This window comes from Prorops nasuta, unplaced genomic scaffold, assembly GCF_024137725.1.
Source record: "Prorops nasuta isolate Cenicafe-Biocafe unplaced genomic scaffold, Cenicafe_Pnas_1.2 PNAS00002, whole genome shotgun sequence".
Classification (NCBI taxonomy): domain Eukaryota; kingdom Metazoa; phylum Arthropoda; class Insecta; order Hymenoptera; family Bethylidae; genus Prorops; species Prorops nasuta.
In genome coordinates this window covers 8,537,833-8,562,237 of record NW_027116799.1, presented here as the reverse complement: position 1 = coordinate 8,562,237, position 24,405 = coordinate 8,537,833, and the positions used below count along the sequence as shown (strand labels likewise).

Here is a 24,405-nt window from a genome sequence, read left to right as displayed (position 1 = left end):
TTTTTTAAGAAGTATTAAAATATGATCCATGTAATTAAAACATATATATTTTCATTGTCATATATATGAATAACTAATTAAATTAACTATCTACTCAACACTTGCTTTAATCCGACGCTACTGTGATTTTTGGTAATGAGCAAGGTGACACAGTTATATTAGAATTTTTTGTATCTATATCACCTTCTATTTGTTTATCAAATATTTCCTTTCTACACTTTTCAAATTGTCCTACCATTTCTTCTAAATTTTTGTCTCCGTCAATTACAATAATGGGCGCTGGTACTTCAAAGAGAGTTTGTTCAAATAACCATTCGTCATGTATTTCATGAATTTGTTTAAGGTACTCCAAAGAAACTGAAATTTCTTCATGTCTCGCACGCTTTTTCATTCGTTGATAAACAACTTCTGGTGTTGTTCTTAAATACACTGAAATTTTATACTTGCTTTAAAAAAATATTTCTTTACAAAAATACTTTGCCAATTTAAATGATAATGCATGCATTCTAATATTTGTAAATGAATATAATCATTTTCTTATAGAAAATATAGAATTGTAATATTTGGTATGGATTAAACATTTTGAACTCCTATATACTTATTATTTACTAGAACTTTTGTGTGCATAATAAAATAGATACAATTAGGAAAGAATTTTAAAAAAAGTCTGTCTTATGTTAACTTTACTTTCTACAATAGTTTTAAATTATATTACACAAAGTGGCAGCTTTTAATAAAATGCACAAAAAGTGTAGGCAACAAAAACAGACCCAAACTTTAATAAAACTATACGTTACCTATTAAGTCTGTTTGAATACAAGCACTTTTTAAGCACCAAGAATACCAGTCTTCCAGAACCACTGATTCAACCTTATCCAGCATTGTATTACGTTTCATATTTTCAATAAAAATCCTAGCACTATAAACTGACCTTTCCATAATTTTATATGGTTCACTTACTTCCATCGTATGCAATTGAAGCATTGTTAATTGTACATAGGATTGAAATAAGAACGAATATCTGTTAGGATCCTTATACATTAAATCCTAAAAGAATGGATATAATTATAAGCAATTATTATCACATTAAAAAGTATTAATCAAATATACATAATAATTTACCAGTAAGTTAGTTCCACCAACATTACGCCAAAGCTCCACTGGTTCTGTTAATACTGCTGTATTATTAAACTGTTTAAAATGACTTAAAAATGTTGTTTTGCCACTTCCAATGTTGCCTTCTATACATACTGTAAATGGTCTTTTTTGGCAAAATAATTTGCAGGGAGAACCCATTTTATATAATTTTATAACAATGTTTTTTAAATCTAATACAATTAAAGATAATTAAATAAAATTTCATTAATCGAATGTATCCAAATTTTTGTGGAAAATTTTAATAATATCTCTTAAATTTCAAATACAAGAATTAAGACGTTTGTTAAGAATTTAAATAAAATGCACATATCTACTTTAAGCTAATATAAATATTACATTTTTGTAAATAAATGTTTTTAATTACTTGTAAAAAATATACTTTGTAAATATCACTCAAGATTATAGAAAATATTCTAATATATTTGACGATTTTGTTAAGCAAATAAACACGTCAAGAGTTACGCTCATACCAGCTCGAACTGACATACAAGGGAAAGAAACAAGCAACGTAATAAACTCCCGCCAAAAACTTGGCGCCAAAATAATTTATATACATTATCTTTATATATAGCTTTATAGAATTCGAATATAAAACGAGAAAAATACTATTCGTAAATAGAATAAATTGAATATACTACGCAAATAATATAAATAATAATGTTAGTTATAGGATAAAAATGGATTATTTTTTCTTCCAAATACGAGTTTAAGAATTTTAAGTCACGTTCTAAAATGGTTTCGACAGAGTATGTATATATACATATATTTTCATTTTAACAATCGATTTAGTTTAGCAAATGGGTTAACCTTTCTGAATAAAAATATAACAAATATTTCTCGTTATTTTATCTTCAGCCCTACTGATACAATTGGTGTAAAAAAATCTATCAAACACGTGTTCAGCTTAACGAATTCATATTATTAAAATGTATCCTGCTATGTTTGACATTTCATATATTATTTATTGATCAGAAGGAATTTTTGCATACCGTAAACAGCCATATTGAAGTATATGTTGAAGCAAAATAATTCTTTATATTATTATTATTTTCTTGCCGGTCGGTTTAGATTTCATAAAGAAACTGTTCCATATCAATATCTCACATATAGCTGTAGCCCTGTTCACTGACTGTGTATAACCCAGGTATAACCAAGCATGATTACATACATATGTATGTACTAGAGAATTATTGTTGAGTGTGCATATATCGTATATACATATATATACAGCCGTATGTATGTATAGTATACATACAGGTAGTGCAGTCAGCAGAGTAGTCACTTAAGTCAGTTCGGTGAAATATTCAAATTCAACTACACATGCACGCACATCCCCACATATCGACTGGGAAGTGGGAGGGAGTGGGAGGGAGCACCAAGGAGCACTGGGGGTCTGTGTCTGTGAAGGCTGTGACGCCTGTGAGGTGAGGACTGAGGAGTGAGAATTTAAGAAGCCAGTGGGGCACTGGGGGCACGGGGCAGTGAATATTTGGACAATAATACTTGTACAAACACAGATACTCCATCGTCTCCATCCAGTCTCCAGCTGCAATTTCACGGCAGAGCAAAATATTCTATACATACATACATTTATAATATGAACGGAAGAAAAATAAGCATAACACCAATTATAACTAAAGTTATGCAAAAAATACTCAACCTGATTGGTTGTTAGTCAGCGTTTTTTAAAAATAAACCAATCATTTCGCGTAATCACGCAGATCGCATCGTGTTCGAATATCTTCTGCCACAACCAGCATCGTCATTAACATTATGACCATTTCGGGTATTACTGTGCAATTATTATATAAATTTTATTTTTTCATTCCTCATTGGCTCTATTGTAGTAAACCATGAAATAAATTTAATAATACTATTAACTAAGTGAATATTCATTGTTTAAAAATATAGGATCTAGAGAGAATGCAAATTAAAATATAATTATTTATATTATATGAAGTGATTAAACTAATCATTTTCATAAAATAAAGAAAAATATATCCCCAAATTGGCAGGATTAATAATTTTTATTAACGGTTCTATTAGAAAACTTCCATAATAAAAGATAACTGGACATGCGTGTTTATCGTGCTTCTTTGTCTAGTGTTTAGTCCAGTTAACTCTGTCAACCCTGTCAACTTTCGAGCTGTTCACTGTGTGTGTGTGCTTGGAAATTGTGTGAAAATGCTGAGGGATTTAAATGATTTTGTATAAAATATTATTAAAATCTTTGCTGTACAGTTGAATTATGCTTATTTTGGGGATACATATGAGAAAAAAGCACTGAAATTATGGCTCAATGTAAGCTAACCCCTCGAGAATTTATCAGTAATACTTTTTCACCTCAAGTTGCGACAGTTTGCTCGCCCACGGCTGAAACCGTTTGTCAAAAGAATAACTTGTCTTTTGTCGAGCTTCTACAGCCTTTTTGCAAATTAAATACTGAAGGTAAGTGTCATTATTTATTCATATCTGTTTGAGTTGGTTATGTATTATATTAAACATAAATTTTTAGGACACATTAAAGATCCGCAAGGTAATAATGTAACAGTAAGAAATCTTCGATTATCTATTCAAGATGTAAATGTACGTCCCCCAGAAACTGCTCTTGCCAAAAAAATGCTGAACGATGCTGTTAGCACTGTACTCTGTGAACGTACTACCTCTGTACAAGTTGGAGCAAGTAGTCTCACAATACCAGTTTCTGTTCCTTGGTTTGAGTCCTGGAGAGAAACCTTTCTTAGCGTTCAGTTCCCATCTGATCATGAATTTACAAAACATTTTATTGCTTGCATGGTGGTAGTAGCTACGTCTGAAGATAGTCCATTAGAAAAAATACAATTTATTGGAGCACAATTACATCAAAGTATACCAGGAAAATTGCCAAAATGGTTTAATAATAATACATTGAGATATTATATTTTGATACATGACTCCCTGCAAGATGATAAAAATAAAGCAGAAACAGTTTTTTCAGAAATGAAGAATATCTATGGAGCTAACAATTGTTTTCTTTTACAAATGAATTCAAGGCCTCCTGGTCAATTTGACGATAACCCTCATTTACCAGATCCTTGGAGTCAATTTTTAGTAAAAAAAGCTGAGCAGCTTTCTGGTAATAGTGATAAAAGTAACTCTCCAAGAACGCCAGCAGATATAGGAATTGTTTCTTCCATGCCTAGTGCCCTCACAACAGAATCCGATAAAACAAGTCAAGCTGGAACACCGGTAATGCCACAAAATTGTACATTATTATCTCCTGATGTAGCTGATGCAGTCAGCATTACCTCTGAAACATCTGAAATAGCTAACATGCATCACTTAGAAATTGGCCAAGAAGCTGTTACTGTTACAATACATCCTCTGAGTCCTGATAGTGAAAGAGGGCAAACCTTCAATTCTTCTGTACATATGAAAAATCAAACAATTAATTCTCCTATAAATGCAAATGTTTGGGCAGATTCACCAAATTATCTAGTTGCTCAACATGGTGCTCGGTTATCTACTCAGGATCGGGATAGACTTCGATCTCTAATAACAGAATTTTGCTTGAAAAGTTTATTACCATATGTTGAAAAACAAATTGGTTTGTTAAATGATGTTATTTCAAATAAAAAAGGTGTTAGTAAATCACTATTTAGTGCTACAAAGAGATGGTTTGGAACGAATAAACCCGGAGCTCCAGGCTCCGCTCCGTCTAACGCAGTCATTTATACAGCAGAATCGCCAGAACTGCAATTACGTCGTTTAGGTGACATTTGCTTTATGTTCGGACATTATTCACTTGCATATCAAGCATATCACAGTGCGAAGCGAGATTTTGCAGCAGATCAGGCCTGGCTATATTATGCAGGTGCATTGGAAATGGCAGCATTAAGTGCTTTCATGCAAGGTGAAATGAATAGAAAAACCATTGAATACATGGATGATGCAATATTGGCCTATTCAAATAGTTGTAGAATGCCACAATTCGCTACAAGAGCAACTTTGCTTAGTGCCGAATGTTTGAAGGGTCGCGGATTATATGGGGACGCGGCCAAACAATTGATTCGAATGACTAGCGAAGATTCTGATCTCAGATCAGCTTTATTATTAGAACAAGCTGCATATTGTTTTATTGGACCAAAAATGACGAGAAAGTATGCATTTCACACCGTTCTAGCAGGGTACAGATATTCTAAGGCTGGTCAAAGAAAACATTCATTAAGGTGCTATCAGCAAGCATACCAAGTTTATCATAACAGAGGATGGTCTTTGGCTGAGGATCACATTCATTTTACGATAGGCAGACAAGCTGCATTATTAAAACAAGTACAAGAAGCTGTAAAGGCATTTGAGCAGCTACTCAGTGTATCTAGCAAACAACCTGCACGAGAACAAGCTGCATTTTTAAGGGAATTCTTGCACACTCATAACTTATTGCTTCAAGAAAACCAATCAGACTTGAAAGAGCTTCCAATCTTGCCTTTACCTTTAATAGATGCTAATAATATTAAAGTATTATTCGGTCCCATCGCTAAAGGTGATGATAATAATATTCCAGCAAGCCATGTTTCGTTTAACAATGAGGAGTGCGATGACGCGAAATGGGCAAAATTAGAAGAAATTTTAATAGCCGAAGCCCAAGGAACTGCTCCTATGATTTTTAAGCCTACTATCGCTCTTTATTCTAAAACAAGTAATAACACTTTAAAACCAAATGCGGTTTTGAACGAACCGGTACACTTTTCTATTGAGTTACAAAATCCATTGCAAATCCCTTTACCATTATCGAATTTAACACTGTTATGGTTATTCAATAGGGATGATAAAGTCATTATAAATGAATCTGCGTTGAATGATTCTTCAGCAGTGATTGATTGCAAAGTTATTGAAAGAGTTATATTGCAATCAATGAGCAGGCAAAATATTATTTTATCTCTAATACCAAATCAAGTTGGAGAGTTAAAAATTTTAGGATTAAGCTATAGTTTATCAAATCCTAGTCATGCATCTGCTGATACACCTGTTTTAAATCCAGCCATAAATATAAATGGGAAAAGATTATTTTATATCAAAGGTCAAAAATTAAAAAATATTAAAGAGAAACAGGGTCAAAAATTCTATGACACGGATTATAGATTAGAAATGAATATTGTCGAACAGGCGCCATTTATGCAGGTTAATTATTCAAAATAAATTCCTTTATAATTGTTTATGTGATTTTATTAAAAGCTAATTTTTTAATATGTTTTATAGATTTTTTTCAGTAGCATATCTTCAGAAACGCTGTGTGGAGAAATACAAAGGGTAGAAGTGAGATTACAAAATGTTGGAAATGCTCCTTTGACAAATGCCTATATAGTATCAACGGATGCTAAGCTGTACTCTTTAGAGGATAGAGATATTAGTTTCAACAACGGTGAGTTGTAGACATTATTTAGATTAAAAAAATATCTTTAAAGAATATTGTCTTTTTTAGAGCAAGATTCAAAGAAGAATAAGGTTACTAAAATTTCTCTTCCATCTTCCTTATTGGATGTTGGAGAAACATACAAATTTCCACTTTGGATCAGGGCCCCTGATGAAACGGGAAATCATAAATTAGATCTATTATTTTATTATGAAAATTCAACAATGAAAAGTCTACCGAAATACAGGCTTTGCAGACACACGTGGCAATTCAAAGTCCTAGATTCTGTTCAGATAAGTGCAATTGCTTCAAAAAGTGGGTTATTCCAAGATGACTCGCCTACGTTAAATTTAATTGTTCGTGTTAAAAACAAAAATGATGCTCACGATCGTCTCAAACATAGTCTCACGTTGACTAAAATATCTCTACAGAGTAATATGTGGTCAATATTTTCATCTTCTGTTTCATCATCAGATATTAAAATAAATCCGCAAGAAGTGTTTCACTTGATGCTCAAATTACGACAAAAAGAAAGTGAAGAATCTGAGTTTTCCGAATTATCTTTAATTGAGAGGGATACGGAAACTCTATCGGTTACCGATACACCATATATTAATTTTATACAAAGAAGACATATGTCACGATTAGATGAAAATGAAAATAACTATGAAATGCAACAGTCAAGCAATTTAAAAGATTTGGAACAGAATCCTTTATTAACTGCAATGGCAATTAAATCCACTTTAATTTTACAATGGCGCTCTATTATACTAGATGATAAGATTATCGTAAGAGAAGCTGTTGGTCAGCATCACTTGGATATAGAATATTTAAATAAAACGTATACAAGTTCAGAAGAAGTACTAATTCGACCGATTGAACATAGCAGTGGTTTAAAGATTTTCGGTCCGGATAGAACCGTCGTATCCGATGTGACGTATAAAAAAACTACCGATCCCTTTTTAGAATTGGAATTCCAGAAGAATGCCATATCTTTTTCCTTGAACCACATGAGAGAAACGACTCACGATTTTAACAAAAATCGGTTATGTATTGTTCCAGTAACGATGTGTATTCAAAATCACCTGCAGCTGGAAATTACCGTTAAAATAAATACTGCAGGAACTAGCAGGTATATCTTTCATGTTTAGAAAAACATTTCGTAATGAATGTGTGTTCGAATATTAATTTTTTTATTTTTTACAGCCAAACTCCTTTGCCTAGTATCAAATCGCAATTATACTCACCTCAAGCGTCTACATGTTTTCGATATGCATGTCATTCTGCAGTATATTTTCACATAGAACCTTTAGCTCGACGTAGAATAAAATTGCAAGCTTTACTTTCTGCGTCCGGAACATACGATTTAGCATCGAGAATCGAAGTTGATGTAAAATTTGTAAATAATAGTGAATTTATCCCACAAAAATGGCGAATGGAAAGCATATGTGTTATCAATGATGATAAAATATAATTTAATTTAGAACATAGGCAAGCGTTTTAAAAGATATTGATTGCAAAAATTCCGAGTCATTCCTGAATATAATGTACATAATATAATTTGGTTGAAATTATTAATTTTACGTATTGTTACTTTCATTTTATCCTTTTTTCAATAAGATATGTTAAATATTTTGAAACATCTCTATTACTTTTTCACAGTCACACACACACAAACACAGAAATAATTTTCATTATTTCAATATATCATATTTAATTAATGTAAAATAAGAGACAGAATACTTAAAAATAATAACAGGCTTCCATAATTCATACATGTATGAAAACGTATTTAAATCATTATTTTAAGTGAATAAGAAAATAATTCTCAAGCATGTTTTCATAATTGTACAAAGATTTATAAAAGATATATTGTACAAAATACAAGTCACAATGAATGTACATATTCATTTTTTATGTACAGCTTGGCATGAATGGAATGATATTTGAAAAATTAAATGTTAAATATTGCATTTTTAAGCTGTTTTCGTTATTAATAAACCTTAAACAAGTTGGATCATTGTTAAAAATAATAGTTGCCATTTAATCCACTTTAAAAATGCAATAATTGTCGGTTTTCATAATTCTCATATCTTATACATTTTAATAATTAACAAAGTAAAATAATTAAGTGTTAAATTAAACATACTTTTGAGACATAAGATTATAGCAACAATTGTATAATTAAAATATTATGATTTTACGATTATGAGTATTTTTTTAATCTCTATCATATATAAATGGTGTACTTAAAAAATTTATTTATTGAGGGCTTATTACAAATTGAAGTATGGACAATGTGATAAAAATCCTATGCAAAGACTAGTGTGTTTGAAACTGCTGATATAAATGAAATATAAAAAGAGATTTTTGCTTTAAATTATACCATTGAAATATAATATATATAATTGAACAAAAAATAGTTTGAGAGCAATAATTTATATGTATATCTATATATGTGTGCAAATTTATAATATATTTAACAAAACGAATTTCAAATTAATTCGCCTAAGAGCGTGAATGTACAAGTTCATTCATCTTTTTATATTATAAAGTATAAGATGTTTTTTATAGAACCTTTCTGAAAGTAGTTTTTATTCAGATCCAAAAAGATTTTATGCAAAATTTGATATCTTTTATATTTGCACGAAGACGAAATATTCTTTACGTCCATGCTTTGGACCGAATTAAATGAATCAATCTGTATTAAAAATACTGTAATAAATAAAATAGGAAGGAAATTTGAAGTATTCAGCCACGTGGATTATCAGTTTATTTTATAATATATATATATATATATATATGCACAGTGATATTATTAACAGAGTACGTTAAATACATTCTTAAGACAATGCGTGCGATAGCTCTAAATAAACTGATAAATGCATCTGTGATTATGAGATCTGTGAATAGTGTGAGTGAGGGAGAAACTGTAAAAGAATAGTCATAGACTGATATGGGATGATGAAAACAGGAGACTGGAGAACCACAAGAGCATGCTTTTTTCAACTTTCAAACTGACGGAAATACTGTGTAATTGCAGCATACCAAAAACAAGTCGTAGAAATAGGCGAAATACCAAAAGCATTTCATTCTGATGGGATCAAAAGGAAGATACGAATTTTTACCATACAGTAAAATTATTTAAATGTGACATTGTCAAATTCTAACCGATATTAACTATGGAAAATAGAGGTATGTACTTAAGTGACAATATACTTGTCATACAAACGTCAAACTGAGCAGAAATTCTTTTTTATTAGATTATTAGTTTTTTTACGCGAATAATCAACTTTTAAATAAATATATTTTTAATATTGAAATATCTTTTAATTAATTTTCGCAGAGGTTATGGGATCATCAAGATATATTTTTCGAAAAAGAAGCTAATTTTAAATAAATATGGGGAATCATTTGAATGAGATAATTATTTGGTATGTACAAAGAGATGATTTGTTATTATGGTAAAACTAAAAATGAGAAAGATAATGATAATTTTTATTTAATGTCATAATATTCTAGCTTTTCAATTTTGCAGCTTTCTCATGCTGCTTTCAGTTGGTCTAATTTTTGGAGTTACTGAATTAATAAAACCTTTAGTTAATAATGAAGAAAAATTTTTAAAGACTGGATCATATAGTTGGATCGTTAGATTATTATTAAATGTTCTTGGGTATGCTACAATATTACTACCTGGTTGCCTTATATATAAATATGTACGCTGTAGCAAATATATTTATGGAAAAGGTAAGTAAAATTATGGAATTTTGTTAAGAATAAAAAATTAAAAAATTTATATTCTTTCATTCAGGCAATAGTTTTGTATCAAAATTAATTCGATCATGTTTCGTGGGGCATTGCGAAAATGGTCTTTTGGATTCATCCTCTTTTGTAACAACAACATCAGTGCATATGCAGCGCACTTTTACCCAAGATGTAATTTTGCTCCTGCATTGTTTTTTAGGCCTACAAATTAGCTATCTTACATGGGGTTATTTGCAAGAGAAAATCATGACACAGGTACAATTTAATTAAAATTATTAGCAATGTCTCAACCTTGACAGTAAAAATCATAGAATACATCTTTTGTAGGAATATATGGATGGCAATGGTAACAAAGCCCATTTTCAAGATTCCCAATTTTTAGTATTTGTAAATAGAATACTTGCATTTTTAATGTCTGGATTTTATCTAATCATTCAAAAACAACCACAGCATAAAGCACCATTATATAAATATGCTTTTTGCTCACTTTCAAATATAATGAGCACTTGGTGTCAATATGAGGCTCTTAAATATGTTAGTTTTCCTACTCAGGTAACTCATCTTGCTTGTTAAAATTAATTTTTTACAATTTGATTTACTGAAGAAGACTTAATCACTATTCTAAGGTATTAGCCAAAGCTTCTAAGATTTTACCTGTCATGATAATGGGAAAAATAGTTTCACGCACAACATATGAATATTATGAGTATGTTACAGCAGTACTTATTTCAATTGGAATGACTTTATTTATGTTAGGGAGCTCTGATGACAAGAATGGTAATACAACAAAAATGAATGAATACTAGAAAGTAAATCTATTTTCATTTATTCTTTTATTATATTTAGATGGAGCAACAACACTGTCTGGTCTTATCCTTTTGGGAAGCTACTTATTGCTAGACAGTTTTACAAGTACCTGGCAAAACGCACTTTTTACAGAATATGGGACAACAAGTGTACAAATGGCGTGTGCCGTTAATATGTTTTCTTGTTTATTAACCGCGATGTCTTTATTCCAGCAATCAAGCTTCCCGTTTATACTTTCTTTTATGACTAAGGTAAACACTCCTATTTTTTACAATATATTTTAACACTTTAAAATATAATTTTTTCTTTTTTTCTAGTATCCTAGATTTATTATAGATTGCTTACTCATTTCGATTTGTTCAGCAAGTGGCCAATTATACATATTTTATACAATTTCAAAATTTGGTCCTGTAACTTTTGTGATAATAATGACAATACGACAGGTAACTTCTAGTAATTTAAAAATATAATATCTATATATATATATATATATATAAATGTATATATATTATTGTTTAAATTATCTGTTTCAGGGCTTAGCAATATTATTATCTTGCTTGGTGTATCATCATGAAATTACAATTTTTGGTACATTTGGAATATTATTGGTATTTGGCTCGGTATTTCTTCGAATGTATTGTAGTAATCGACTACGTGCCATTAGAAAACGCCGGGCTATGGCTAATAGCATTAAAGATTAGAATATTACATTTGTGTCAGTCAAAGAAATTTGCCATTTATTTACAGTATACTATAATGTTTGTGATTTAGAAATAAAATAGGCAATTTATACAAATATTTCTCATAATTGTATGCATGACAAATTAGTGCAATTTAAGAAATATTGTATGCTATACCCCTGTACAAGCCAAATGAATCAATAGCCTTGAAGTTCAATGTATTTTTTTGTTGAAAAATATTTATTTTAATATAAGTACATATACCAAGTTTTGTGCACAATTTTTGGTTTATTCAAATATTGACATGGTAGAAATTAGACGCGATTGATTATGATAAAGTTCTTACATGAAGCGCAATTTGTTGTTAGTAATTAAAATTAATTATTTAATAAATAATTGTCTGTAATTATATTTTCAGTCTTTTTTGAGTACTGATGCTTTGGTTGTATTACATTACAATGGATAATTGAGTAATGAAGATTGATAATATTTTATATAAAGAAAAGTAACAATGCTTAACAAAAAAAAACATAGTAGGAATAACAACAATCTTTTTGTCTTTGGTTTTAATTTGACTCATAGTTTGAAACTGTGCTATTAATATTTGTATATGAGTGTGCTACAAAAATTAACATGTTTAATCAGACATAACATCTGCGATAGAGGGTACAATAGAGGTAAGCATAGGCAGTAGTGTTAACAGCTACCTAAAGTTGGTAAAAAAAAGCTATCATCACTTGGGACAAGCTAATAAAACCCGGAATGAATTGTTAAAAATGACATAGTTGAATTCTAATGAAAAATAAACAAAACAAACACTTGAAAATCAACTAATTTGGGAACTTGTGCTTTACAGAAAAATGTAAAATATCATAGGAATTATTTAAATGTGCAGCAAGTCATATTTTTACACAAACTAAATAATTTGTTATTCTTCTGGAGATAAAGGACGGTACATAGTAATAAGGCACAAAATTGAGATGACAAGTTCTGATGCTAATAGGACTAACTGTATACTACAAAGAATTAACTCTAATCTAAGTACATAATTCTGCCAAAACAAAAAATATAATGTAGCTAATGAGCTTGGAACTGTTAAAACAATTCCTATAAGAATTGGCAAGGCACGTTCGGTTAGATTTCCTTTCCTTCCAAGGTATATTCTAGCTCCTTCTGTTGCTATAAGAAGGAACAACAGTCCAAATTCTATCTTCATGGTATTATTTTTCTCATCTCCTGGTGGTGGTGGCAAGTTTGCAGCTTTGAAGGCACTCATGCCTAATTCACACACAGCAAACATACCAAAGTAAAAGGAGTTTAGATACATAAGAATTTCATAAGTCAATGAAGAATTTACTACTGTAGGCATTGCGTTGGTCAAATAATTTTAATGTATTGCTGATTTAAGCTTTCTTTCTATCTGTTCTAGTTGGTATTAAGTATTAAAATGAAGACATCTTTGTTTTCATTATCTTCCTTTATTGTCTTCCTTTCATTAAGTATTGAGTTAATATTTTCATATTCTTCATTGTAGATTAATAACTCAAGGTATCATATTTCTATGATTTATTTGTTTCTCCTCTTTCAAAGAAGAGATTTGATTTTTTCGAGACGATGTAATAGCACTTACTCACAAACAGGAATGTTTATTTTTAACCACCCAGAGCTCGTGAACATATAAATTTATGGACGGAGCAATACGAGAGTTTAAAATTTTGAAACGCCTCTTGTAGTAAGCGTCTGCATTAGTCTGCAAGCAAACTCTAAAGGCCAGGGCGAGGCGAGTATTTGTTAACCCCCTGTAGCAGCTGCCTTGCTGCCTACAGTGGGCAGTGGCTTTACCTGGCTTTACCCAGTTTACCCACCCCAGCCAGCCAGACGTCCCACAGCCCCACGTAGTAGGCACGTAACAACCGTAACAGCGACAGCGCTGACATCCCACACACAGCAGCTAACCCAGCAGCATAGTTATTTGAGCTATATCGTGTTTTTTTTTGTAGTGCAAACTAAGGTTGGAATTGGGAATGCAGTAATCCCATTGGCCCCAACTGATAGCTGCATTTGTCCTATACATAACAATACTCTAAACAATATCACTAGAATTTTATGAGGAATAGTAACATTTCTTTAATTTCAATGTTACCACTGATTCTGAATTATCATTTATCACTATGAAGCGGAAGTGTGTGTGTTGTGTTTAGTTGGTTAGTGTTAGCATTTAGAGCGGTAGACAGATTGCTACACGAATAAAGTTGCTCATAATTTATTTTTCATTATTCAGTAGTTAATTACCTTTTGTAAAAGTCTTCTCTGTTATTTAAACCAGGAAAAGAATTCTTTTATGCTACAGGAAAATGTTCAAAAAGTACGCTGCTTCCTTTTTAATAGGAGTAAATATCTTAACCTATCCATTTTAGCCGGTATTTGCGATTTGTAACGTTTTAATAATTGCAGATTTGATGAAAAGGACAGTATATCAGGTGTACAACAATTAAAGTCATCTGTACAAAAAGGTATCCGTTCCAAGCTTTTAGAACTTTATCCTTATCTCGAGAAATATATAGACCAAATTATTCCAAAAAAAGATGCCTTTCGAATTGTAAAATGGTATGAAATTATTATCACTTATAAGCTAATGAATTTATTTCTTCTGGTAATATAATCTTCTGATTTATTCTTTCAGTCACGACCACATAGAGATAATATTAAATACAGCTGGAGAACTTTTGTTTTTCCGACATCGCGAAGGCCCGTGGATGCCAACGTTAAAGTTACTCCATAAATGTATGACTGTCATATATTTGACATCAATTGTGGATATATCTTTAACGAAAAAAAATGAATTTAATATTTTCTTTTTGTCTTAAATTTAGATCCTTTCTTTTTACCGATGCAACAAGTTGATAAAGGCGCAATCAGATTTGTCCTTAGTGGAGCAAATATTATGTGCCCAGGCTTGACCTCAAAAGGAGCTAAAATGACACAAGTTGAAAAAGGGACAGTAGTTGTATCCTTTATTTAATTTAAACAAGTTATTCTCGTTTGATGCTTCATAATTTGATATTACATCGTTTTCCTTAAACATTGAAAAAAGGCTGTTATGGCAGAAGGAAAACAACACGCTTTGGCAATCGGAGTAACAACGTTATCAACAGATGACATGTAAGTGAGAAGTTAAAAATATAAGTACTTATATCTGACGCAAAAAATTGTTAAAGTTTCCATGTAATTTGCAGAATCAAAGTAAATAAAGGCGTCGGGATAGAGAATTGTCATTACTTAAATGATGGTCTTTGGCACATGAAATCTGTTAAATAAGACTGATTGAAGTACATCCATGTTGTAAAAGAAAGGAAATAAAAATGAAAATGCCTATCCAGTTTACCAAGATCCATGGTATTTCCAGTTTATAACATGCAATACATTATTAATAGGACAAATTACAATAAAAAATCATATCTTTATTAGAAATGTTTAATTAAATCCAAAATCTATACTTACACTTACATATATTCGTGTAAGATATAAAAAAGTACAATTACAATCATTGAAGATAAATATTTCGTTACCACATTTATAAAGATCCTTTATCCAGAGCCTGACTTCAAATCTTGTCCCTCTCCTTGGTTATCGTTTGTCCCAGATCGTTCATTTTCGCAGTGTACTGGTGCAGGTGAATAGGATGGTGGAGTGATGGCGTCTGGCGGAGGCCCGGCGACGTTACCTGGACCAGATACAGGGTTACCGCCACCCGCACTCCCTTCTCCAACGTTATGCGGGGATTGAGGATGATAATGAGGGCTGTGCTGTTGATTATGTGGACTGTGAGGACTATGAGGATGGGGTCTACCCATTGCATGGGGCGAATATTGATATGGTTGATGGTAATATGGGTGCGTATATTGCGGATACGGTTGGTGATACGATTGCTGCTGAGCTGGATATCCATAAGATGGATGAGGAGGCCTCGGTGCAAGCGGCACGTTTTGGGGTTGCTGATTTGTCGGTGGCTGATATTGTGGATTATAGCCTTGGTTTGGAGGAATCATAGGTGGAGCGTGTGGGTTATTGGGGGGGCCCTGTGGAGGCAGAACTTGCGTTCCTGGAGTACCCTGATGAGAAGGGTGATTGGGAAGCATTCCTGATTGATGAGGTGAATGCTGCATCGGTAATGGTGCTGATGAAGGTGCTGGCGACATTGGTGGAGCATTTGCAGTACTAGTTTGCGGAGGCATAGGTGCTGAAGTTGTAGAAGGGGGTTGTTGCGGCGGAGGCTGTTGCTGATGTTGCGGCGGGGGCTGTTGTTGATGCTGCGGTGGAGGCTGCTGCTGATGCTGTGGCGGTGGCTGTTGTTGATGTTGCGGCAAAGGCTGTTGCTGATGCTGCGGCGGAGGTTGTTGCTGATGTTGCGGCGGAGGTTGTTGCTGGTGCTGCGGCGGAGGCTGTTGCTGGTGTTGCGGTGGAAGCTGTTGCTGATGCTGTGAAGGTGGCTGTTGCTGATGTTGGGGCGGAGGTTGTTGCTGATGCTGCGGCGGAGGTTGTTGCTGATGCTGCGGCGGAGGTTGTTGCTGGTGCTGCGGCGGAGGCTGTTGTTGATGCTGCGGTGGAGCTTGTTGTTGATGCTGCGGTGGAGCCTGTTGTTGGTGTTGCTGCTGAGCCTGTTGTTGATGCTGCTGCGGAGGCTGTTGTTGATGCTGTGGCGGAGGCTGTGGTTGATGCTGTGGCGGAGGCTGTGGTTGATGCTGTGGCGGGGGCTGTTGTTGATGTTGTGGAGGAGGCTGTTGCTGATGCTGCGGTGGCGGCGGCGGAGGTTGCTGCTGATGCTGCAACGGTGGCTGCTGTTGATGTTGCGATGGGGACTGTTGCTGCAGTTGCGGGGGCGGCTGCTGTTGATGCTGCGGTGGAGGTTGCTGTTGATGTTGCAGCGGAAGTGGTTGTTGATGTTGCGGCGGAGGCTGTTGCTGATGCTGCGGAGTAGGCTGTTGCTGATGCATCTGTGGTGGTGGCTGATGTTGCTGAGGAGGAAGAGGAGGAGGAGGAGGAGGAGGAGTAGGTTGTTTCTGAGGGTGAGGCGGAGGCTGTGGCTGTGATTGTTGCATTTGTTGTTGAACTGGTGGCGGTTGAGGTTGCTGAACCGGGCTGACAGAGGGACAATACATAGGTGTATTGTTTCCATGTTGATTATTTGTCCCCGTTGGAACAGGAGACTCGCTCTTATTTTCTGTATATGGTGGCGAAGGAGTTTCTTTCTTTATCTCAGTAGGTTTCTCAGATCCATTATTTTTCTTTTCATTTCCTTCATTTTCTGTAGCCTGTAATGAAAACCAATTAATGAAAACAATCGAGAATATAAACTAATTCAAATCGCTTACTTCTGTTGAATTTCCATCTTCCATTGTTGCTGGAGTTGGAGTGGGAGTGGAATTTGGAGTGGAATCACTAGATGGTGGTCCATCAGGGCGATTTTCTTCTGGTCCTTTTAATCTTTCTCGCCGAAGTGCTTCATATTGTCGTTCTACCATTTTGTTAAATCCTTCCTCATCCACAGCAGGTTTGCAATGTTTTTTTAATTCTTCTTGAAATATCTCGCTTGTCTCAATGAATTTGCGTTTTTTAGTTTCAAATTTTTCTTCAATTTGTTGCAATTCTGCTTCCAATTTTTTCTGATGCATGGTCAGAGATTGTACTTGACGACGTAATACCGTCATTCTGTGAGTAGTAACTACTGATCGAACATCCGGTACTACCGTATCACTAAATATTTCATTGATAAGTCGATGGTTCCTTGTGTAACGTGAGTATGCAACATGTTTTACAGAGTATCCATCATCCTTATCATCTTCATCTTCTGCTGGTAAAATATCTATTCTTCTATCTTGAGCTGCTTGACTTTTACTGCTTCCTGAAGACCTTTCATGACTTTCGCGATCATCATTATTTTGTTGAGCCGCACATAGTGCTATATGTCATATAAAATAATAGATAAAAATACTATTACCTATAAAATAATGGGAATGAAAGATAATATAGTTAAACAATATTCACCTGATTTACCCCTATTCTTTGCAGCAATGTAGGCTAGGTATGCAGGTGAGTTATGGTAAGTCTTTAGACTTTTCTCATACTCTACCTGTACAAATTAGAAATATTTTATTTAATATTTTTTAAAGTAAATGTGTCATATATCGATAAACTTGTTGTCATTACCTTTTCAGCTTCATACTCTTCTATAAATTCTGTTTTATCTTCTTCTGGCAAATCCCTCCACATTTGACCTATGATTTTTCCTATTTCCCATAATTTTAATTCTGGATTTTGTGCCTTTACTTGATCCCATACTTTTCTACTGTATCTCATGTATGGCATGAGAGGCTTTTCTGGTGGTTTGGGAGGCTTTAAGAGCCTTGAATCAGCCTAAAGTAATGTTTAATTACATTTTAATGTAATGAATTTCTTATATAAGTTAAAGATTTTTACTTTTAAGTTTTAAATACTTACATTTGTATTTTTGCCAACCTTTTGTGGTGTAAAGCCAGGGTGACTGTGAGGTGTTTGGACAAATGGACTTTGCGAATCTTTCTATAAAAAAATTTCATGAATAATTCTTGTTATACATTTAATTTGAAACAGTAATTTCATGAAATTCAACTTACACTTGCATTTGAACTGCTATTGCTGGCACCAGAGGCTCTTATTCGTTCTGTGAATGTAATTAAGGTATTTACATGATTTCACGAAATACTAGCATAATCATTAAGAGATTTAATATACTTACGGTTTGGTGTTACAATATTAGAAGTATTGATTGCTACTTGCTTATAGTTTGATGGTAGTGCCATTGTGCACTAAATTAGTTTAATTAAACTTTCCCAGAAAATCAATTCTTATCTGAAAAATATAATAATGCTTTATTTGCAAAGAAATGGACAGTCCAATATCACAAGCTACATAATGGAGTGGAAGTTATTCTTTTCTTCAAGTTTCTTTTCCATATTATTGAAGTAGAAGAAACAATTCAATTTTTCGAACATACATGACAATTAATATTTAATAAATCTCTTACTAGACATAAACCTACATGGAATTGTATAAATTTAGAGTCGCCAAAATCCGTCTGAAATCCGGCGTCCAAATCCTCTCGAGTTGGAATTACTTGGAATCCGGAGACAACACCCGCAGAATAAGTAGTCACTAGAAACGGGACGAGACTTCTCAGTAGTTCTCACCTCACTCAATGCACGCTGGCGCCTAGCACGCACAGTGCCACTGGCCACAAAATAAAGCTGCAGCCTGCGGACCAGCGTTGCCAAGTGTAGTATAATTATACAATTTTCCTATAGCGTAGTATCCTTGAGATACTACGCTACAGTTTCTGTTCCCTGCGGGATCCTATGCTATAGTTTCTGTTCACTGCGGGATCCTACGCTACAGTTTCTGTCCTTGCGGGATACAACCAATGCCAGGTAATGTTTCGATGCATTTAGGAACTGCTTTAAAAAGAAACCAGCGCTCTTACTATGTAGTACAGTTTCGGCCATTAATCTTGCGTCAGGCGAGGGGAAGTAGAAATTAAAGGGGTGAAGGGATATCTAGGGAGTTTGTCCGTAGCTGTCAAATGGCGCGATTAACCCTCAATTATGGATTGTAAACAAAAGTAATATTTTCGGAAAACGATTGCGGAAAAGAAGGAAGAATTTTAATACATAACAGAGAAGAAGAAATATATCAAATGAGTATAAATTAATAAAAAAAATGAAAATTATTGTGAATTTTTAAGAAAATATACTTTGTGGCTATTTTATTTTTGTTACAGGTGAAATCCTGTTATGATGGCTTTCTATTAAGGAAAAAAGTTCTTATAAACAAATAAGTGCAAAAGCATTAAGATATGAAGTATTTCTGTGTGGCCCAGTCATTTCGATAATTGTGACTTAATGTTATGATAGTGAATGTGTAAGCGATTAGTGTATATACAACAAACTCTTATTGTAAATTTAATAATCTTGTATGACAATGTTTTAATTGCTATTATTTTAAATTAAAGCTAGTTTAATTAACATATTATTTTTATTTCATCCCTTTCACAAAATTCTAAACACACATGGTAATTACCTATTCTTGTAGTAGTCATATATTCGTTAAATTACTTACAGAATTACAGCTGTTTATATTTGTAAAGCATAGCTGTTTGTTGCAATGATTTTTATTATTCAATGTGAGACAAATTGCATTGGGTTTAGGCAAATGTCTTATTGATCCGCCACATCCTTCCATATCTTATGTAATATTTATTTGCCTTGTTAGTTCTTTCTTTTAGTTTTCAAAATATACCAATATTTTTTTGCTATTTTTATATACACTCAGATATGGCTATTCTATTGAATAATTAATCTTATAAATGTCAAGATGATTGGTAAACCATTGTTCTATTAAATTTGAAGAATGAACACTTGAATTATTTTACTTATAATGTTTGGCATCTCTTCCATAGGATTTATATTTGAGAGGATGTTGTTCTCCAGTACATTTAAGTATACTGCTGAAATCATCTTGCTTTTAGCTTCAAATAATTCACATTTGGATATCCTTCCTCAATATATAATACATATTTTGTTAGTCCTATTTGTTTGTGAAATTTATCTGTTCTAAAACCTTAATTAATCCAGTTACTAGATATATAAAATATCATTTGCAAAGAATTGATATCTTTCTATCAATCTTAACAATATCATAATAGATGAAATGAAATAAGTATTCTATATTCAAAATGGATATCCATGCGTGTAGTTGGAAAACTATTTGAAGCTGAAAACAAGATGAACTCAGGAGTAGTATTGTCAGATCTGTGTGTATGTATAAATGAATAAAAAATTAATGTTATATGTTGTAGACTAGAAGAAAATAGTGTAACAGAGCCAAATAAATGTCGCATAAGATATGGAAGGATGTGGCGGATAAATAAGACACTTACCTAAACCCAATGCAATTTTTCTCACATTGAATAATAAAAATCATTGCAACAAAAAGCTATGCTTTACAAATATAAAACAGTTGTAATTTTGTAAGTATTTTAACGAATATATGACTACTACAAGAATAGGTAATTACCATGTGTGTTTAGAATTTTGAGAAAGGGATGAAATAAAAATAATATGTTAATTAAACTAGCTTTAATTTAAAATAATAGCAATTAAAACTGTCATACAAGATTATTAAATTTACAATAAGAGTTTGTTGTATATACACTAATCGCTTACACATTCACTATTATAACATTAAGTCACAATTATCGAAATGACTGGGCCACAAAGAAATGCTTCATATCTTAATGCTTTTGCACTTATTTGTTTATAAGAACTTTTTTCCTTAATAGAAAGCCATCATAACAGGATTTCACCTGTAACAAAAATAAAAAAACCACAAAGTATATTTTCTTAAAAATTCACAATAATTTTCATTTTTTTTATTAATTTATACTCATCTGATATATTTCTTCTTCTCTGTTATGTATTAAAATTCTTCCTTCTTTTCCGCAATCGTTTTCCGAAAACATTACTTTTGTTTACAATCCAAAATTAAGGGTTAATCGCGCCATTTGACAGCTACGGACAAACTCCCTAGATATCCCTTCACCCCTCTAATTTCTACTTCCCCTCGCCTGACGCAAGATTAATGGCCGAAACTGTACATACTAATACGCGCGCCTATGTATAACTCATCCTCGCTTATCTCGTATATACACAATGGGAAATTAAATCATATGTAGCTCAGGCATCAGATAGCGTAGTAATGAATTAAATAATATAATTCAACCCGGGAAAGAAAACTATAGTATAATTAACGGGAATCCGTATACCGACATTATCTATTCCGCATGCAACGTCGTCATTTGTTGACGGATTGTAAAGTTATTACAGGTTTTTGGAAATGCCAGAAGCTTATCTACTAAGATACGTTAGGAAAATTAACAAAAAATGAAAAAAAATTTTTGTTTAAATAAATATATTAACATTATTGAGAAAAAAACAATTAAATCGCAAAATCCCCCAACGTACTTTACTAGATAATGTTCATACGTTTCCAAAAAGTCCACAAAAATGCAAATCTGTCAAGAAATGACGATGCTGCATGCAAAATAAATAATGGAAGAATTTCGTGTTGGCGACTTCCCGAACACGAAATTCTTCCATTATTTATTTTGCATGCAGCATCGTCATTTCTTGACAGATTTGCATTTTTGTGGACTTTTTGGAAACGTATGAACATTATCTAGTAAAGTACGTTGGGGGATTTTGCGATTTAATTGTTGTTTCTCAATAATATTAATATATTTATTTAAACAAAAAATATTTTTCATTTTTTGTTAATTTTCCTAACGTAACTTAGTAGATAAGCTTCTGGCATTTCCAAAAACCTGTAATAACTTTACAATCCGTCAACAAATGACGACGCTGCATGCGAAATAGTTTACGCCCTGTAATGTTGGCATACGGATTCCCGTTAAGGTGTGGTGTGCTCTTGGCACTTCTACAAGATTCCCAAAGATCAGAAAATTAATTCGAATCATTTACTAATCGGAAGGGATCTTGTAGAAGTGAGCCCCCCCCACCACGACAAGGTGGCACACCGTCGGGGAGGGAGGCGGCGCCGCCTCACCTGAAACAAAAAGAAAACAAAAATATACTTGAAAAAACGAGTATTCAACCCGAAATGTGGAAGGATTTTCAAAGAAAATATTTCCACATTTCAGATTCTAATTAGGAATTTCAAAGACAGACAAAGATATAAATTAATAAAGCATGCTACAGAAAGTGAATGAAAACAGAAGCTAACGAAATTGTTACTTCTTTCCAGCGGTTAATTGAAAAGCTTCCTCCTCTCGAGCGTGAATGTTAATTCACACAAAGGTCAACCAGATCATGACTGATACTCTCCTCAGTGACTAATTACCCTTACTTTCTTTGTCCCTTGGTGTGGATCCGAGTTGTCACACGAAGAACTACTACGTCGAGGAAACGATTTACACATCAATAAAGATGGACCCCTATTAGGTGAACTTAATGAGCCAACATCGAGAGTCCACAAGGACAAAGTAAGTAAGAGTTGATAGTCACTGAAGGAGGATCAGCCCGAGCCAGTTGACACTCGAGAGTCCACTTCTCAATAAACACCTGTACTTGAATTAACAATGAATGAAAGTAATAAAAGTAAATTTGCCTATCCTTGAAATTATTTAAATAAATGTGGACTTAAGTAAACGGAGAGTGTTTACTTCCTACTCCTTGGTAGCCTTGTCCTATAAGCGTCCTTCCTAAAATAAAAAATAATTTAAACAAGTATCAGAAATAAGAAAAGAATGTATTTGCCTGTACGTCTTCCTCAAACGACGGCTCGATTCCGAATGATGGTTTGACTCACTCCAACCCAGGATGGCAATGGCGCATGATTGGTGTCGATTCGTTATAGGGTTTATATCGTTATTGGATACGGGGTCACTATCCATGGTCCTCTAGCGCTCGACCTGAAACAAACAAAAAAATTAGAATAAATTTGGAAAAAAACGAGAATTCAACCCGAAATGTGGAAGGATTTTCATGGAAAATATTCCCACATTTCAGATTCTAATTAGGAATTTCAAAGACAGACAAAAATATAAATTAATAAAGCATGCTACAGAAAGTGAATGAAAACAGAAGCTAACGAAATTGTTACTTCTTTCCAGCGGTTAATTGAAAAGCTTCCTCCTCTCGAGCGTGAATGTTAATTCACACAAAGGTCAACCAGATCATGACTGATACTCTCCTCAGTGACTAATTACCCTTACTTTCTTTGTCCCTTGGTGTGGATCCGAGTTGTCACACGAAGATCTACTACGTCGAGGAAACGATTTACACATCAATAAAGATGGACCCCTATTAGGTGAACTTAATGAGCCAACATCGAGAGTCCACAAGGACAAAGTAAGTAAGAGTTGATAGTCACTGAAGGAGGATCAGCCCGAGCCAGTTGACACTCGAGAGTCCACTTCTCAATAAACACCTGTACTTGAATTAACAATGAATGAAAGTAATAAAAGTAAATTTGCCTATCCTTGAAATTATTTAAATAAATGTGGACTTAAGTAAACGGAGAGTGTTTACTTCCTACTCCTTGGTAGCCTTGTCCTATAAGCGTCCTTCCTAAAATATAAAATAAATTAAACAAGTATGAGAAATAAGAAAAGAATGTATTTGCCTGTACGTCTTCCTCAAACGACGGCTCGATTCCGAATGATGGTTTGAACTACTCCAACCCAGGATGGCAATGGCGCATGATTGGTGTCGATTCGTTATACGGTTTATATCGTTATTGGATACGGGGTCACTATCCATGGTCCTCTAGCGCTCGACCTGAAACAAACAAAAAAATTAGAATAAATTTGGAAAAAAACGAGAATTCAACCCGAAATGTGGAAGGATTTTCATGGAAAATATTTCCACATTTCAGATTCTAACTAGGAATTTCAAAGACAGACAAAGATATAAATTAATAAAGCATGCTACAAAAAGTGAATGAATAGAGAAACTAACTAAATTGTTACTTCTTTCTAGCTGTTAATTGAAA

At 33.2% G+C, this 24,405-nt stretch overlaps 6 protein-coding genes across 7 annotated transcripts; 3 read left to right on the top strand and 3 right to left on the bottom strand.

Moving 5' to 3' along the window:
- Positions 1–104: 104 nt before the first annotated feature.
- On the bottom strand, positions 105–2,332 carry dnk (deoxynucleoside kinase). Its single transcript, XM_066731264.1, has 4 exons — positions 2,148–2,332; positions 1,123–1,328; positions 798–1,047; positions 105–429 (listed from the first exon to the last, which is right to left on the bottom strand). Exons 1-4 carry the CDS (start codon positions 2,158–2,160, stop codon positions 107–109), a joined length of 792 nt encoding a protein of 263 aa, XP_066587361.1. The 5' UTR covers positions 2,161–2,332; the 3' UTR covers positions 105–106.
- An 886-nt stretch (positions 2,333–3,218) lies between these two features.
- Positions 3,219–8,592, top strand: l(3)76BDm (trafficking protein particle complex subunit 8 homolog l(3)76BDm). Its single transcript, XM_066731208.1, has 5 exons — positions 3,219–3,606; positions 3,674–6,318; positions 6,397–6,559; positions 6,620–7,682; positions 7,757–8,592. The coding sequence occupies exons 1-5, from the start codon at positions 3,450–3,452 to the stop codon at positions 8,022–8,024; spliced, it is 4,296 nt and encodes a 1,431-aa protein (XP_066587305.1). The 5' UTR covers positions 3,219–3,449; the 3' UTR covers positions 8,025–8,592.
- Positions 8,593–9,395: 803 nt separating this feature from the next.
- On the top strand, positions 9,396–11,923 carry sll (slalom). 2 transcript variants are annotated; one of them, XM_066731049.1, is made up of 9 exons: positions 9,396–9,745; positions 9,897–9,984; positions 10,089–10,297; positions 10,362–10,570; positions 10,643–10,867; positions 10,942–11,092; positions 11,162–11,373; positions 11,440–11,565; positions 11,656–11,923. In XM_066731049.1, the coding sequence occupies exons 2-9, from the start codon at positions 9,953–9,955 to the stop codon at positions 11,821–11,823; spliced, it is 1,332 nt and encodes a 443-aa protein (XP_066587146.1). In that variant the 5' UTR covers positions 9,396–9,745; positions 9,897–9,952; the 3' UTR covers positions 11,824–11,923. The 2 variants fall into 2 exon arrangements, with proteins under 2 accessions (XP_066587146.1, XP_066587155.1); XM_066731058.1 differs by having other exon boundaries at positions 10,073–10,297.
- A 145-nt stretch (positions 11,924–12,068) lies between these two features.
- Positions 12,069–13,681, bottom strand: LOC136775896 (transmembrane protein 216-like). The gene has a single exon (XM_066731084.1). It carries the CDS (start codon positions 13,169–13,171, stop codon positions 12,731–12,733), a length of 441 nt encoding a protein of 146 aa, XP_066587181.1. The 5' UTR covers positions 13,172–13,681; the 3' UTR covers positions 12,069–12,730.
- A 319-nt stretch (positions 13,682–14,000) lies between these two features.
- MCTS1 (malignant T-cell-amplified sequence 1 homolog) lies at positions 14,001–15,266 on the top strand. Its single transcript, XM_066731070.1, has 6 exons — positions 14,001–14,167; positions 14,257–14,409; positions 14,486–14,586; positions 14,676–14,809; positions 14,897–14,964; positions 15,039–15,266. The coding sequence occupies exons 1-6, from the start codon at positions 14,157–14,159 to the stop codon at positions 15,118–15,120; spliced, it is 549 nt and encodes a 182-aa protein (XP_066587167.1). The 5' UTR covers positions 14,001–14,156; the 3' UTR covers positions 15,121–15,266.
- A 116-nt stretch (positions 15,267–15,382) lies between these two features.
- Positions 15,383–19,035, bottom strand: Bap111 (Brahma associated protein 111kD). The gene is made up of 8 exons (XM_066731034.1): positions 18,881–19,035; positions 18,578–18,690; positions 18,456–18,502; positions 18,301–18,381; positions 18,010–18,216; positions 17,848–17,932; positions 17,175–17,761; positions 15,383–17,114 (listed from the first exon to the last, which is right to left on the bottom strand). The coding sequence occupies exons 2-8, from the start codon at positions 18,639–18,641 to the stop codon at positions 15,390–15,392; spliced, it is 2,796 nt and encodes a 931-aa protein (XP_066587131.1). The 5' UTR covers positions 18,642–18,690; positions 18,881–19,035; the 3' UTR covers positions 15,383–15,389.
- Between the last annotated feature and the right edge of the window lie 5,370 nt (positions 19,036–24,405).

Excerpts from the sequence above, each read along its gene's own strand:
- sll (XM_066731049.1), top strand. The coding sequence starts at position 9,953 with ATGGGGAATCATTTGAATGAGATAATTATTTG. Across the intron at positions 9,985-10,088 it reads TTGAATGAGATAATTATTTG|CTTTCTCATGCTGCTTTCAG; the intron begins GTATGTACAAAG and ends TCAATTTTGCAG. Across the intron at positions 10,868-10,941 it reads ATGTTAGTTTTCCTACTCAG|GTATTAGCCAAAGCTTCTAA; the intron begins GTAACTCATCTT and ends CACTATTCTAAG.
- MCTS1 (XM_066731070.1), top strand. Across the intron at positions 14,587-14,675 it reads GTTAAAGTTACTCCATAAAT|ATCCTTTCTTTTTACCGATG; the intron begins GTATGACTGTCA and ends TCTTAAATTTAG. Across the intron at positions 14,810-14,896 it reads TTGAAAAAGGGACAGTAGTT|GCTGTTATGGCAGAAGGAAA; the intron begins GTATCCTTTATT and ends CATTGAAAAAAG.
- dnk (XM_066731264.1), bottom strand. Across the intron at positions 1,048-1,122 it reads TTGGTGGAACTAACTTACTG|GATTTAATGTATAAGGATCC; the intron begins GTAAATTATTAT and ends CCATTCTTTTAG. Across the intron at positions 430-797 it reads TATTCAAACAGACTTAATAG|TGTATTTAAGAACAACACCA; the intron begins GTAACGTATAGT and ends ATAAAATTTCAG.
- Bap111 (XM_066731034.1), bottom strand. The coding sequence starts at position 18,641 with ATGGCACTACCATCAAACTATAAGCAAGTAGCAATCAATACTTCTAAT. Across the intron at positions 18,503-18,577 it reads TAATATTGTAACACCAAACC|AACGAATAAGAGCCTCTGGT; the intron begins GTAAGTATATTA and ends TTACATTCACAG. Across the intron at positions 18,382-18,455 it reads ATAGCAGTTCAAATGCAAGT|AAAGATTCGCAAAGTCCATT; the intron begins GTAAGTTGAATT and ends ATTTTTTTATAG.
- LOC136775896 (XM_066731084.1), bottom strand. The coding sequence starts at position 13,171 with ATGCCTACAGTAGTAAATTCTTCATTGACTTATGAAATTCTTATGTAT.